This window comes from Labeo rohita, chromosome 20 (genome assembly GCF_022985175.1).
Source record: "Labeo rohita strain BAU-BD-2019 chromosome 20, IGBB_LRoh.1.0, whole genome shotgun sequence".
NCBI classification, from domain to species: Eukaryota; Metazoa; Chordata; class Actinopteri; order Cypriniformes; family Cyprinidae; genus Labeo; species Labeo rohita.
The window spans coordinates 25,957,112-25,973,327 of NC_066888.1; the positions used below are offsets into that span (position 1 = coordinate 25,957,112).

The 16,216-nt window shown below is 35.4% G+C and overlaps 2 protein-coding genes across 2 annotated transcripts in view; one reads left to right on the plus strand and one right to left on the minus strand.

Annotated features, from left to right (window-relative positions):
- Positions 1-4,683: 4,683 nt before the first annotated feature.
- serinc1 (serine incorporator 1) lies at positions 4,684-11,008 on the plus strand. The gene is made up of 10 exons (XM_051138767.1): positions 4,684-4,820; positions 6,446-6,607; positions 6,702-6,895; positions 7,015-7,094; positions 7,412-7,549; positions 8,950-9,119; positions 9,245-9,335; positions 9,420-9,561; positions 9,653-9,877; positions 10,020-11,008. Exons 1-10 carry the CDS (start codon positions 4,782-4,784, stop codon positions 10,156-10,158), a joined length of 1,380 nt encoding a protein of 459 aa, XP_050994724.1. The 5' UTR covers positions 4,684-4,781; the 3' UTR covers positions 10,159-11,008.
- A 1,325-nt stretch (positions 11,009-12,333) lies between these two features.
- Positions 12,334-16,216, minus strand: part of hsf2 (heat shock transcription factor 2) — a 6,744-nt gene continuing 2,861 nt past the window's right edge. Inside the window, exons 7-12 of the mRNA XM_051139543.1 lie at positions 15,443-15,521; positions 14,991-15,115; positions 14,649-14,894; positions 13,469-13,571; positions 13,229-13,298; positions 12,334-13,090 (exon numbers count right to left, since the gene is read on the minus strand). Coding sequence (XP_050995500.1) covers positions 12,792-13,090; positions 13,229-13,298; positions 13,469-13,571; positions 14,649-14,894; positions 14,991-15,115; positions 15,443-15,521 — 922 coding nt within the window. The 3' untranslated portion in view covers positions 12,334-12,791. The remainder of the gene's footprint in view (positions 13,091-13,228; positions 13,299-13,468; positions 13,572-14,648; positions 14,895-14,990; positions 15,116-15,442; positions 15,522-16,216) is intronic.

The window sequence follows — 16,216 nt, forward strand, 5'->3', positions numbered from 1 at the left end:
GACCCTTGACCATAAAACCATGAGATTTTTACATCATCTGAAAGCTTGCATGGTTTGTTAAGATAGAACAATATTTGACAGAGATACAACAATTTAAAAATCTGGAATCTGAGGGTGCAAAAAAAAAAAAAAAAAAAAAAAAAAAAAAAATCAAAATATTAAGAAAATCGCCTTTAAAGTTGTTCAGATGAAGTTCTTAGCAAAGCATACTACTAGTTAAAAATTAAGTTTTGATATATTTATGGAACATGAAGATATACTTAACATGAAGATATACTTTACTTAACATTTGAATTATTTTTGGCATAAAAGAAAAATCAATTATTTTGACCCATACATTGTATTGTTGGCTATTGCTACAAATACACCTGTGCTACTTATGACTGGTTTTGTAGTCCAGGTATATATATTCCCATTTGCATATGTCTGTTATTTAGTCCTTCCATAATCAAAGTTGACACCTCATGCTCTATTTTTACCAGACACTAACTCTGTGACCCACCGCCCTGAGGGTCACACTGTAATCTGTTTCTTACAACTACCTTAAGCACCTTATGCAACCACAATCCTCCCCATTAACGAACAAAACAGTAACCCTTTGAACTGGCTGAGGATAATTACTTCTGTACAATCCTGCTCCACACGACCACACAGCAGCCACTTCATCCCATTTGTCATTTCCAAAAATAAAATGAACTCTGCTGGCCCAAGGGCATGTGTTTAATTATGAAGTGATAGAGGATGTCTGTAGACCAAAAGAGTATTGATCTAAAAGAGTGACTAAAAGAGATTTTTCCTGAAAAATGTATGAAGGAGTTATTAACTATGAAAAAGGCAACCCAGCTCTCTGGAGAAAAGGCAGATGGTGCAGGAACCAGAGGGAGAAATTGCAGTTCTGTTATCATCAGCTGAATAACTGTTTGTTAATTTGATTATTAAAGCAATTGGACTGACTCACATGTCCTTGCTTTGCATAATCCTTATTTGGTTGGTTTGTATATTGTAAATTACCTGCTATCAGACAAATGTTCAACTAAACCCTTCAAGTCCAATGTGTTAGATTCACTGATCAAAACTAGTAGTAGATAGTTTAAACTATCACATATGGATTCTGATAGAATTAGAATTAAAATATATCCTTAATCATCCCTGAGATCCATTAATATGAGTAGCATAATCTATTTGGAACACAGAAAAACAGGAAAACTTTGTATGTAATGAAATTTAACCTTAAATGGAAATGATTCCAGAATTACACATTTGCCACTTGTCACTTTCTCTGGTTTGGAGACATTATAGGCTGACCAAGTGTATCACAGACTGGTGGCTCTTTCATAAGACATTCTGGGCCAATTACAGCTCTTATGTAAAGTATCACTTCTGCCTCATCTCAGAAATAAGCCTAGAGATAGAAGTCATTTTTAAATTGGCTGTGGAAAGTGTAAATAAGTTTAATCCATACAAATAACAGAGATGAGACTTGCAAGATTATGACTCCATCTTGAGAAACAACATCTCAGTGAATGAACTTTACTGCCATAACCATTTTAAATGATATGCTATCCTAAAAATAGTGCATGCAAATCCAACATTCACATCAGACTTTGACCAATAACATTTCCCGGAGCAGCCTTCTCAGAACACAGATATTCTAGAGCTCCCCTTATTTAATCATTTGCCTCCGTGCCAATTATTACCTGGTCTTAGCAACAGCTTGACTTCCATGACTGCACAGCTGTTTCCATTAACTAACTCCAGATTTTCTTGGTTTCTATTTCATTACGGAATCATTTTTCATGCATTAATTATGTAGATGTTTGATTTCACAATAATGTGAACTTTTCTCCCAGTGTGCCAGTGTGTACAATAGTTGCACACTTTCTGAACACCTTGCTGTTGAGGGGTTTATTTTATAATTTTTTAATTATTTTTTAAATTATCATTATTATACAGATAATAACACAATTTATTTATTATTAAGAATGTATTTTTTTTAATTAGCATTTATTTGGAAGGAAATTGTTACTTAACTTTTATTCTGTGTGTAGAAATATTTAGAAATAAAAAAAATATTTGTTATATTGCATTTGAAACCTCTTATTTACAAATAAAATTACTGTACATCTCAAGATTTATTGTAAGAGTATTAAAATCAAGAGTAAGATGATATAAATATATAAGTTCAATTGTAAAAGTAATAACTATTCTATTGTATTCTATTCTATTCTACTTGTGTAATCCTGTTTCTGTGGAAATTTCAGTAGTATTTTCATAAATCTTGTATATTAATATATACACTGACCAAAATTATAAACGCAACACTTTTGTTTTTGCTCCCATTTTTCATGAGCTGAACTCAAAGATCTAAGACTTTTTCTATGTACACTTTTCTACGCATGTTATCATAAATATTGTTCACAAATCTGTCTAAATCTGTGTTAGTGAGCACTTCTCCATTGCTGAGATAATCCATCCACCTCACAGGTGTGGCATATCAAGATGCTGATTAGACAGTATTATTATTGCACAGGTGTGCCTTAGGCGGGCCACAATAAAAGGCCACTCTAAAATGTGCAGTTTTATAACACAGCACAATGCCACAGATGTCGCAAGCTTTGAGGGAGCGTGCAATTGGCATGCTGACTGCAGGAATGTCCACCAGAGCTGTTGCCCATGAATTGAATGTTCACTTCTTTACCATAAGCTGTCTCCAAAGGCGTTTCAGAGAATTTGGCAATACATCCAACCAGCCTCACACCCGCAGACCACGTGTAACCACACCAGCCCAGGACCTCCACATCCAGCATCTTCACCTCCAAGATCGTCTAAGACCAGCCACCCGGACAGCTGCTGCAACAATCAGTTTGCATAACCAAAGAATTTCTGCTGTCAGAAACCGTCTCAGGGAAGCTCATCTGCATGCTTGTCGTCCTCACTGGGGTCTTGACCTGACTGCAGTTCGTCGTTGTAACTGACTTGAGTGGGCAAATGCTCACATTCAATGGCATCTGGCACTTTGGAGAGGTGTACTCTTCACGGATGAATCCCGGTTTTCACTGTACAGGGCAGATGGCAGACAGTGTGTATGGCGTCGTGTGGGTGAGCGGTTTGCTGATGCTAACGTTGTGGATCAGGTGGCGCATGGTGACGGTGGGGTTATGGTATGGACAGGCGTATGTTATAGACAATGAACACAGGTGCATTTTATTGAAATTGGCATTTTGGCATTGTGAATGCACAGAGATAACGTGACGAGATCCTGAGGCCCATTGTTGTGCCATTCATCCACGACCATCACCTCATGTTGCAGCATGATAATGCACGGCCCCATGTTGCGAGGATCTGTACACAATTCTTGGAAGCTGAAAACATCCCAGTTCTTGCATGGCCAGCATACTCACCGGACATGTCACCCATTGAGCATGTTTGAGATGCTCTGGATCTGCATATACAACAGCGTGTTCCAGTTCCTGCCAATATCTAGCAACTTCGCACAGCCATTGAAGAGGAGTGGACCAACATTCCACAGGCCAAAATCAACAACCTGATCAACTCTATGCGAAGGAGATGTGTTGCACTGCATGAGGCTAATGGTGGTCACACCAGATACTGACTATTTTTCGGCAAAGGAGAAGTGCTCACTAACACAGATTTAGACAGATTTGTGAACAATATTTGAGAAAATGGCCTTTTGTGTACATAGAAAGTGTTGCGTTTATAATTTTGGTCAGTGTGTATACTTGTGTGTGTATCTATATATCTATATATCTATATATATATATATCTATCTATATATATATATATATATATATATATGTACATATACATGGACATCAATCCAAGAGTACTGAGCAGCCTACAAAAACAAATTATATATATAATAATAAAAACAATGAATATGAAGCAAGAAACAATACTGAACTCTGTGAAAATCAGGCTGGAAGTATTCTTAAAGGGCCATACAACATTTAGTCTGTGAAAGGAGCTGTTCAGTTTGTTGTACTTACACTTGAAAAACGTTAGCATTTTGTGGCCCATGGATTCCCTCTGTAATTTTCTACAGGCTTTCGCATTTAAAGTCTACATTTATATAAAATGAGGTATATATGGTTAAAATTATTTGAAGAGACTTCCATGTTTTGTTCACTAACTTTTGTAACCTTGAAAAACTGCAAACAGACTGCTAAACAATAAATATATGACCCTGCAGCACAAAACCAGTCACAAATAGCACGGACATATTTGTAGAAATAGCCAACAATACACTGTATGGGTCAAAATTATCGCTTTTTCTTTTATGCCAAAACTCATTAGGATATTAAGTAAAGATCATATTCCATGAAGATATCTAGTAAGTTTCCTAACGTAAATATATCAAAACTTAATTTTTGATCTGTAATATGCATTGCTAAGAACTTTAAAGGCGATTTTCTCAATATTTAAAAAAAAAAGGTTTTGTGGTCCAGGCTCACATATATAAAAGAAAAACTGTGTGCAATTTACAACAAAATGTAAACAGGGCTACTGGGCTAGTTTACAACAACAATCGTCCTCCATATTTCATTACTATATTTTTTTAATATCTTTCGCCGTTTTTATTTTTCTTTCTTCCAGCGTCGTCTTTGTAATTTATGTACATAAAGACCGAGGTTTTATTTTGAAATATTGAACACAAAACTAACCTGTCGTTTCCGGCTTCATCAGACAGCGGAGCTACATTGTAAACACACAGCGTCCATTTTCAAACCCGACCGGAGAAACATCGCACATCACCGCTGAACATGGGGGCCGTACTTGGGCTTTGTTCCATGGCCAGTTGGGTAAGTTTACCTATTAATATACTGATAAAATAGAAATATAATCAAATAGATTTGGTTTTCGGCGAGTTTATCATGTGATGCTGATGACATCCGCATCGGGAAAGAAACGAAAGAGAAAATGGTGTCTGGGCCCTTCACGATGCTCTAAATTCATAAAACCCACTGAATCTGCTAAATAATTACATAGAATGACACATAACAGCATATTAATTAATTCCACGATGTTTTGGTTTGATTCAAATCAGTAGTTTTTGCTTTACTAACTAAATGTTCAATGTCATGTAGGGTGGTTCCCATGTTGTGATGAAGCAGAATGTTTTTGTATTAATATACAAAACTTGTGTGTTGTTATGTTTTGCGTTTTTTGTGATTTGTGTCACCAAGCGACATAAGTTACTACTTTTCTCGCAATTGCAACCAAATAATCGTAGATAAACATGTTTTGTCGGCGATTGTGATCATGACAGCAACTCACTGTTTGATATGTTTTTGTTGGGTTTTAAATGGGACACGCTTACATATGATCTTGTACCATGACATGAGGTTTTCTAAGTAGGGCACACGTTTATTAGGATTTCAGGTGTTGCGACATAAAAACACCGATTAGATGTCAGCTCATTTCATAAACACACACACACACATACAGGAGATATGAGGAAACATGTGGCCTGAGGCTATGTACGTTAGCACTATTTACTGTTCAGTAACACTTTCATAAATTTTTATTCATTAACAATGTATATAGAGCATAGAAGATATATATACATGTGTATATATATATATATATATGTATATATATGTGTGTGTATATATATATATATATATATATATATATATATTTGTGTGTGTGTGTGTGTGTATGTGTGTGTTGTATGTGTGTGTTATATATATATATATATATATATATATATACATAGATAGATAGATACTTTTTTTAAGATGTTTATCTAGACATTTATTTTTAAGAAGGATTTAATGTCCTCTTTAATCACGTCTAAACAGTGTTTTTGTTATATAAAGGCAGACAAATTTAGGAATAAGCTTTTGGTGTTTTACCCTGAGTACAAATGACGGATGAGGCCTCTTTAATTAGACTATTTTTTAAGCACTGATATGAGTCACTTTGAAGTCACCATGTTTATGCGTCAACCAACCCTACTCATTTTGCAGAATGAAGCTTTTTATATCTAGAGATGATTAATTTGGCATCTTGTTGGATAATGAGATTTTTATTTTTATTACATTTTTAATAGCACATTTAAAAAGTATTATTTACCCATCCTTCATATGTCACATTATGTTATTGTAATGGCAAAATTAATTTGCAATATTTTGTATCTTTTTGTTAATAAAAATAGTGTCATTTATCAATTAATGGCCTAATAATAATAATAATAATAAATTATTTTACACTTATCATGCACAATGCATGTCTAGTTATGACTCATCCAGTGCTTACTATATACCTGACGGATTTCACTGAAATATGTAACCTGAGATACCACAAGTATGACTGCCGTCTGTAAATAACGAAATCTGCAGATTTGAAGAGGAAGTGCGTGGTTGAAGTTAGAAAACATCTGAAATGGCTTCCTTTAATGTGCTTATTTTAATCTCCTCTGCAGATTCCTTGCCTTTGTGGCAGTGCTCCTTGCCTGCTGTGCAGATGCTGCCCAAGTGGAAACAATTCCACCGTCACTCGGCTGATCTATGCCTTCTTTATGCTGCTGGGTGTGGGCATCGCCTGCATTATGCTCATGCCAGGCATGGAGGGGCATCTGAAGAAGGTGACCCTAAATGTTTTAAGTTTTGTGTTTGTTTTACAGGGCTGCGGCTGGATCATTCTGATCATTTATGCATTGTTTCATTACATCACTGCAGATTCCAGGCTTTTGTGAAGGAGGAATGGGGTCGTCCATTCCAGGAGTTGAAGGTCATGTGAACTGCGACGTGCTGGTGGGCTATAAGGCTGTGTATCGTGTGTGCTTTGGGATGGCCATGTTCTTCCTGCTCTTCTCTCTCATCATGGTAAAGGTCAAGAGCAGCCAGGATCCAAGAGCGGCTGTGCATAACGGGTATGTAGGCGATAGCCTGGCTTAATAGTTAAAGTTTTGACTTAAAACTCAAAGGTCGAAGATTTGAAGCCTTATAAGCAAGACTTTACTAATCTTCTAAATTTTCATATCTTCTACAGGTTTTGGTTCTTCAAGTTTGCAGCTGCCACTGCAATTACAGTTGGAGCTTTCTTCATTCCTGAAGGCCCTTTTACCACTGGTAAAGGTTTATTTTATTGCTTTAAATATGAAATGTGCATGCAGTTACTTGATTTACAATGTGAAGGTGAAAGGTATTGACTTTTTAAATGGCTGTCTAACACTTAATTAAAAACTAACTGCTAAATATGTGTTATGTAGGTTTACATTAAATATATATTATATAGTCTGAAGTGGGGTTTAACATAAAAGATAGCAAAAAACACACAGTGTTCAGCCATCTTAAGCGATGAGAGGGCTGAGATTAGGCAGATTTGAGTTGTTCCTTAAATTTATTTGTGAGGCTCTAATGATGATCTTCTGCTGGGTCTTTTCCAGTCTGGTTTTACGTAGGCATGGCTGGAGCTTTCTGTTTCATCCTCATCCAGCTGGTGCTCTTGATCGACTTTGCTCACTCCTGGAATGAGTCCTGGGTGGAGAAAATGGAGGAGGGAAACTCTCGCTGCTGGTATGCAGGTATGTATTTAGAGAGCTTGATTTTTTTTTTTTTTTTCTTTTCTTTTTTTTCAGTCCCACATAATCAAAAAATCTTTTTCCAACAAGCAGCAGTGTAGCACAACAATAACAAAATAAGTATATACTACTGTTCAAAAATATTTTTAAATGTTGGTGTATATCTTTCATATGGAAGGCTGGATAAAAAATTTTTTTTTTTTAAAAAAAAAGGTTGTTGTTTTTTTTTTTTTTTTTTTTTTTTTTTAATCAATCTCACAATTCTGACTTTTTTTCCCCCTCAGAATGGCAAAATATAAACTCACAATTCTGACTTTTTTTTCCCCCTCAGAATGGCAAAATATAAACTCACATTTCTGACTTTTTTTCTCAGAATTGTGAGATATAAACTCGCATTTCTGAGAAATGAAGTCATTTCTGACTTTTTCCTCACAGTTCTGACTTTCTTCTCTCAATTCAGATTTTTTTTTTTCTTCTCAGAATTGTGATATAATCTCACAATTGCAGGTTAAGTCAGAATTTCGAGACTTAAACTCGCTATTCTAAGAAATAAAGTCAGACTTGCTAAATAAAAACTCACAGTTCCGACTTTTTTTCTCGTAATAGTGACTTTTTTCTCAGAATTGACATGGCATTAAATAAAAATATAGTACTACTTTTTCCTCAGAATTGTGAGATATAAACTCGCAAAACTCAGAATTGTGAGATATAAACTTCTTGCAATTCTGACATTTTTCATGCAATTCTGATTTATTTTTCTTGTCTTTTTTTCTCAGAATTGTGATTATAATCTCGCAATTGCGAGTTACAAAGTCAGAATTTCGAGATAATAACTTGCTATTCTGAGAAATAAAGACTTGTGAAACAAAAGCTTGCAGTTCTGACTTTTTTCTTGCATTTCTGAATTTTTTGCTTAGAATTGCAAAATATAAACTGACTTTTTTCTCAGAATTGTGATGTTATCTTGCAATTGCAAGTTACGAAGTCAGAATTCTGAGATATAAACTCACTATTCTGAGATATAAAGTCAGACTTGTGAGATAAAAACGTGCAGTTTTGACTTTTTTTTTTGCAATTCTGACTTTTTTCTCGCTATTCTGACACTTTTTCTCAGGATTGAAAAATATAAACTTGCAACTCTAACTTTTTTTTGCGAGTTATGAAGTCAGAATTTTGAGATAAGCTCGCCATTCTGAGACATTAAGTCAGAATTACGTGATATAAACTCAAAATTCTGGGGGGAACGGGCTTCCATACTTTCACATAAATACAGCATATTTAAAGTCATGAATGGAACACATTTTTATGTTTGAACATATTTATAAAGGTATGGTCTCCTTTTATGTTTAGATACTTCTTACAGTGTATGCACAATCTAACATAATTTTTTCTACCATCTGTAGCTCTTCTCTCTGCCACAACCATCAACTACGCTCTGTCGCTGATGTCTTTGGTCTTGTTCTATGTGTATTACACTCACTCTGGCGGCTGCACTGAGAACAAAGTCTTCATCAGCATCAACATGCTGCTGTGCGTTGGTGCATCTGTCATATCTATTTTGCCTAAAATCCAGGTAATGAATACAAAACATCTGTTTGTATAATTAGTATTAGAACTGTGATCAAAGTTTTGGATGTGTGTCATATCAGTTAAGCATCAAGTCTTAGATTGTTTCATTTCTTTCCTTTCCTCCTCCAGGAGTCCCAGCCCAGATCTGGTCTTTTGCAGTCCTCCATTGTTACTCTGTACACCATGTATCTGACCTGGTCTGCCATGACCAATGAGCCTGGTAAAGACTATGAAAGATTTGTTTAAAGGGATATTCTGTTGTTCATAAAATCAGTCTAAAATAATGATCTTTGTTCCCTCCAAGACCGCACATGCAACCCTAGCTTGCTTGGCATTATTGGCCTCAACAGCACCACCCCTGCTGGTCAAGACCGTGTTGTTCAGTGGTGGGATGCCCAGGGCATTGTGGGCTTGATTTTGTTCCTGTTGTGTGTGCTGTACTCCAGGTAAGAAAGTTGGTCATTTGTTAAAAGATATGGTCTGTTTTGGCAGCTATTTTTTAACACGGCAGTCCAATTTGTCTTTCGATTTCCTCAGCATCCGCAACTCCAGCAACGCTCAGGTGAACAAACTGACCCTTACCAGCGACGAGTCTGCTCTGATCGAGGACGGACCCGCTCCAGAAAGCTTTGAAGAGGGTGATGGCAGCAACCGTGCCATTGACAATGAGAAGGATGGAGTCACCTACAGCTACTCTTTCTTCCACTTCATGCTCTTCTTGGCTTCCCTGTACATCATGATGACACTGACAAACTGGTACAGGTATGTGCACATGTGATGATGTTTTTATTGTACAATATCTTAGTGATCATGTCTTAGTTTGATTAGGCCAATTTTGGAAGCAAAAGCTTATTTTTAAAAATTTAAAAGGCATTATTAATTTTTTCCCCTGTAAATTTTATAGCCCTGATTCCAACTATGAGACTATGACCAGCAAGTGGCCCTCTGTGTGGGTGAAGATCACCTCCAGCTGGATCTGCATCTCTCTGTACGTGTGGACGCTGGTGGCTCCGCTGGTCCTCACCAACCGTGACTTCGACTGAGAACGTATTAAAAAAAAGTAAAAGCTTGCAATTAAAATCTGCCGTTACTTATGTGAATATCCACATGTATAGGGATAGGAGGGTCTAAATGTAAATACTTGTGAGCGTTTTGTTTGTTTAGCTGACCCTACATGTGTGTTTGTTTTTTTGTTTGTTTTTTTTTTAACCTTGCATGCTTTAATGTAGGTGTTTATTTGTTCAAATAAGAGCCGACATACATGAAGAACATGGCTTGGGTTTCCTGTGATGTGATGTTAATATTTCCTTCAAGAATGTGTTCTTCAAAATGAAGGATAATACAACCTTAATTAATAATCGCTGTATGCTTTTAAAAAAAAATATATAATAAAATGTATCTTAAGTTATTTGTGGAGAATAGTGAAAATGCAGGTCTTGTTTTTCCATAAACCATGACATTCATAGTTTCCTGTAGAACGCACATATACAGTGTTGAATTAGCATGTGAAAAATTTACAGGCAACTTAAAATTGTAGATTTTGTCATGCATTTTGCTTCCTGATGATTTGCACCATGAACATGTCTGTAATATTTGACTGTAACAGTGCTAACCTTTTTGCAACTTGCACGTTAGTTGTTTGAGCAACTTTAATTTTATGCTTGTAGCCAATGTGTGTTGAACAATGTTTTGCACTGAATATATTCTCCTTTGCTGATAAAACCTGAATAGATGACTTGTGTTTGCTTCACCCTTTATTGTATTAGGCACACTGGTCGTTTTCTTGACGGCAGCATACTTTTTTTTTTTTAAATGGCAGTGTTATCTTTTGCCTTTTGACAAGTGCATTGTAATAACCCAACATGATATCTTATTAAAGGTTTGAAACCCAGATTATGTTCTGATTGGAGTTTCAAAATATCACTGGTTACTGATAGGTATCGATTTACCTAGAAATATTCTGGTACATTTTTTTTCTAAATAGGGGGAGAAATAAAAAAAAATACATACATAAATAATCTCACAACTAAAGCCATAAATGAAACAGTGAACCCTCCTAATTAGTACATTATGATAACATTAAAAGATTTCACAATTTAATTTCATTACAGAATATCAAGGTACATGTACTTTTGTAAACGGTTCAAAAATAAATAAATACGTAAATTAACTTGGTACACCCTGGTGAAAAAACCAGCATATGCTGGTAGGTATGTTTTGATGCTGGTTTAAGCTGGTCCTTTGCTGGTTTATGCTGGTCCTTAGCTGGTTTTTGCTGGTCATGTTGCTGGTCAAGGACCAGCATGAACCAGCTAAGGACCAGCTTAAACCAACATCCCAGCATCAAAACATACTTACCAGCATATGCTGGATTTTTCACCAGGGCATTACAATAATATTAAAGGTAGCTAACGTTATTTCTTTTAGATATAATAATCAGCACTTAAAACACATTTAAGCTGCACATACAACAGTTCTAATTATATTAATACGCATCTACTCACAGTATTGGTTAATATGTGTATAAAAATAATGAATATATAATATAGTAGTGATTATGCCTATATTTAGCAAAATGCTCCTCTCTTAACTCTTTTCTAGTTAACAAGCTATAAATGTCTGTACTGGGGTAAATTTAAAGTATGATCTTTCTTGCTACAAAACGGTATTTTTTCTTTAAATTAGCTTAGAAATTTTTCCGAAATCATTAACTTAATGCGTATACCACCTTATTTCTGCCGAAAGAACGGGCGCGGCCATTTGTACATTTTATGGTCTCATCTGTGTCTATTTTTAGCTGTACAAAACAGCTCGTTTTGCTGCTTAATACTGCACTTTTGTCTTACCATATTATTTTAATGTATTATCTTAATTATAAAGACTGGTTTGTACCATTTCACGTCATGGATTGAATAATCAATAACCAGTGAAATATGCCAGTTTTGGTATTGTATACATTCAGTGCTGCCAATATGGCTTACTGATGACGAGTCGTGAAAACATTCTTATATCGGCTAATGAACCAGAGGTCTCGTGCATAGGCTTTACTTCTGCACTTAAGAGTAAGGTGGATACCAACAGTATATGGTTAAGTTTCACAAATCAGGACTAATAGACAAAGAAACTAGGATTTAAAATGTTTTTTTTTTTGGTTTGTTAAAATCATGAAATAAGCATTTCAACCCAGCCCTATCTGAAAACCAACAAACACACCAGAATCGACTTTAAATTCCTTTAATGCTACTGCAAAGCTTTATATAATGATGAAAAGCTCACGGTAACAAGAATCACTGTGTATTGTCCAACATGGAACTAACCATAAGCCAAAGTCTTCACGTCTATTTACAGTGACATTAGGACATCAGGCAGGCACTTCTATACCATATACATAAAGAACAGCTGGAACGATTTATGAACTGCTCAATAATAAAACAGGAAACACGTGCATCACAAAACAGCTGCAGTGTAAACCAGCAACATAACTGCAGCATGATCTCCTGATGGAGACAGAGAAAAGGACACTAGCTAGTGAACAGTAACTAGAAGTATCTGTGAAACGAAGGAATGTCAAACTCAAGGACAGACGGTACCAAAAAAATTCTGGCAAATAAATATCATCATTTTGATGAATATTTACAAAAATGAAAAGGTCTCTGTTTTCCAGGCTGATTCGCTTTCAGATGTCAAGCTGTGGCGTGTCGGCATTGGACAGGTCAGAGTTCAGTTCGCAAAGGTAGAATAGCGTGGTCTCGCTCGCCTCCGCTTCTGTGAGGGGCTCCAGACGGATCAGAGAGCTGCGAGGCGTCTCGGTCTCTGTCTCCAGGGCCTTTTCCAACAGGTCTGTGGGTTCTTCAGGGCTCTGGGACAGGATAGACTGGCTCAAGTTTTCAGTTGGAGCATCTGATGGGGCCAGAGGGGTGCATCCATCCAGGAAGGCCAGCAGTGGGCAAGTCGTGTACTGGATCAGCTGTTTATCTGAATGAAGGAACAAACAGGCTAGTAAACGCAGCACAGCGAAAGCTTAACAGTGGATGTTCTTTCTTTCTTTTGGTTTTTTTTTTTTTTTTTTTTTTTTTTTTTTTTTTTTTTTACAGAGGAACATGGAACAATTACCTGTGTTGTCAGGCTCAGACTTCCCTCTGTTGGCCGTGTTGATGTTATCTTTTGTTTCCGAGACAGTTTCCTGTCAACAGCAAAAGAAAAAAACAGAGCTTTATCAAATTACACAGGTTATGGTGAATTACAGCAGCTGTGTGACGCATCATTCAAAATTATTTGAGAGATTTTCAACAAAAAAGGAAGTAAAAGTAACAGATGGGTGAACACATGGGCTTGTGGAATCTCTAAACATACCTGTATGATATCTGGGTCAATGCTGAACTGTTTCCCATACAGCATGGCCTGGAAGTCTTCCAGACTGCAGTCAATACTGTCCAGATAGTCCATCAACTCAACTCTGTAGTGATTTCATTTACAATGAAACATTCATTAAATATGCTTAAAACAGAAGTATGTCATTTTTGGGCTTCAACAGTGAAATCAAAAAGAGAAAGGTAAAGCTTGATTTTTGTTGAACCCATTATTTATAATTTGAATGGAAGTCCATTTCCACCACATGAGGGAAAAAAAAAAAAAAAAACAGACATAAAGACACAAAATATGTATGGAAGCCCGTTATGCCACTGAACAAAAAATTATGATTTTTTTATCTCACAATTCTGACTTTTTGCTCAGAATTGCTCGATACAAACATTTTTTCTCAGAAATGTGAGATGTTAAGTCGCAATTGTGAATTATAAAGTCAGAATTATGAGATACAAACTTGCAATTCTGAGAAATGAAGTCAGAATTGCGAGAAATAAACTCACACAAAAGACTTGCACGTTTATATCTCAGAATTGCAGGAAAAAGTCAAATTTGTAAGAGAAAAAGTCAGAATTGAGAGAAATGAACTCATTTCTGAGAAAAAAAAAGTCACAAATACAAGATATAAACAAGATATAAATAATTATAAGACAAAAAAGGTCAAAATTCTGAGTTTATATTATAGAAATAAAGTCAATTGCGAATTGCGACTGACTTTATTTTCTCAGAATTGTGAGTTTGTCTTGCAGTTCTGACTTCATTTCTCAGAACTGTCTCACAATTTAGAAAAAAAAAAAGTCAATTGCGAGAAAAACTTATTTCTGGGGGGGGAAAAAAAATAAAAACTCACAATTCTGAGAAAAAAGTCAAAATTCTGAGTTTATATCTTGCAATTCTAACTTTATTTCTCAGAATTGCAAGTTTGTATGAAGTCAGAATTGCATATAAGCTTGCAGCTGCTTATGAGTTATAAAGTCAAGGATTATGATTTACTAAAACATTTTTTTTTCTTAAGTGGCAGAACTTATCTTCCATTAATATGTTCTCAGAATTACAATATTATTTGTTTACTCAAAACATACAACATTTTTTTTTTAATTTCTCCTGGCAAATGAGATGCTCATCATGATAGATTTATATCGTATATGGGCAGCACTGGTATACTTACTTGCCAAGAAGGTTTATGTTTTGTGAAATGGCTCCATTTTCTCTGAGAATGGAGTCCATCAGCTTCACCGGATCCTCTGAACTAAGAACTGAGGGTTTGTTCAATTGCAGGGCGCTTGATGAAATGTCAGGGGTGCTTTTGGGTACTGCTTCTGGTTGAGTGGCTGAATTTGTAACCGTTCCATTTGTGCTGTCGTTTCTTATATTCGGGTTGCTTTCATAAGCGACTTCCATAATTTCAGCATCTCTGTAAGGAACCAAGCAAAACACAGATCTCAATTTTTAATTTTCTGCCACAAAACCTCATGCAAACAATGGTTTGAATCAACCTTTAAATGCTTACCCTTGGTCAGCCGGTAGCGATACGCCGTCTGTAAATTCTGCATCGTCGTCTGTGATGTCACAGATGATGACATCTTCAGAAATGTCAGAACTGTTCTTCAATCCACTGTGTCCATTCACTGCAGACTAACAGATATTGCACGAAATGAGTCTCTGACAAACAGCTTTTTTAAGTTTCAAAATGAATGAGGAATATCATGTTTATATAAATAAATCGATCCCCCACCAACGTGAATTTAACTGACGTTGATTCTCAGAATTTAAGGTTCATATCCAGGGGCAGGACATTTTCACACAAAGTGAACCCTGCCTCAAATCTCATCAAGAGAGAAAAACGCAATATAATGAATAGCAACATTATATTTACAAAATAACTAAAAGCAGCACGTTTCCTCTGAGCAAAGAGAGACAAAGTGCATGGAACCTAATCACTCTTGATGGTTCTACACCTACTTTGCTGTGGTCCATTGGTTCCTCGAAGATCTGGTGGATGAATTTCGACTTCTTTCCATTACTGTTTAGTGTAAGCGGTCTGTAATCAGACAGCCAGTAAGATGCATATTATGGTAAGAAGTATATGTTTTTAATTCACAAAAATAAACCAAAACGATTAGAGCTGCAAAACGATTAGTCGTGATTAATCGATGTATGTGTGTACTGTGTATATTTAGCATGCATATATAAATACACACATGTATATATTTTAAGAACTTTTTGTATGTATTTGTATTATATATAAATAAAATATTTTACATATAAATCTAACATATTTCTCCTTAATATATACACATGTATGTGTGTGTATTTACATATACATAATAAATATACACAGTACACACACATATAATAAGTAAACAAACTTTTATTTTGAATTGATTAATCATGATTAATTGTTTTGCAGCTCTAAGAAGGACATTTAAATCCATTCTTTTTTCTCAAAAAAGAAAGAATCATTTATGAATCAGAATTGGAACAAGAAAACAAACCTTTTTTTTTTGTTTTACCATTTTCAGCTTTGCTAACAACAATACTTGTTAAAAAACAAACAAACAAACAAACAAAGCTTTTCTTGCTCGAGAAATATTTGATCAACTTATCATTATTGTTAAAAACCGCTGTACCAATTAATATATTTGTGGAAATTGTTAGTTGTTTTTATTCAGCATTATTTGATTAACAGAATGTGATTTATTTAAATATTGTAATATTTTGTAATAATGTGAAAGT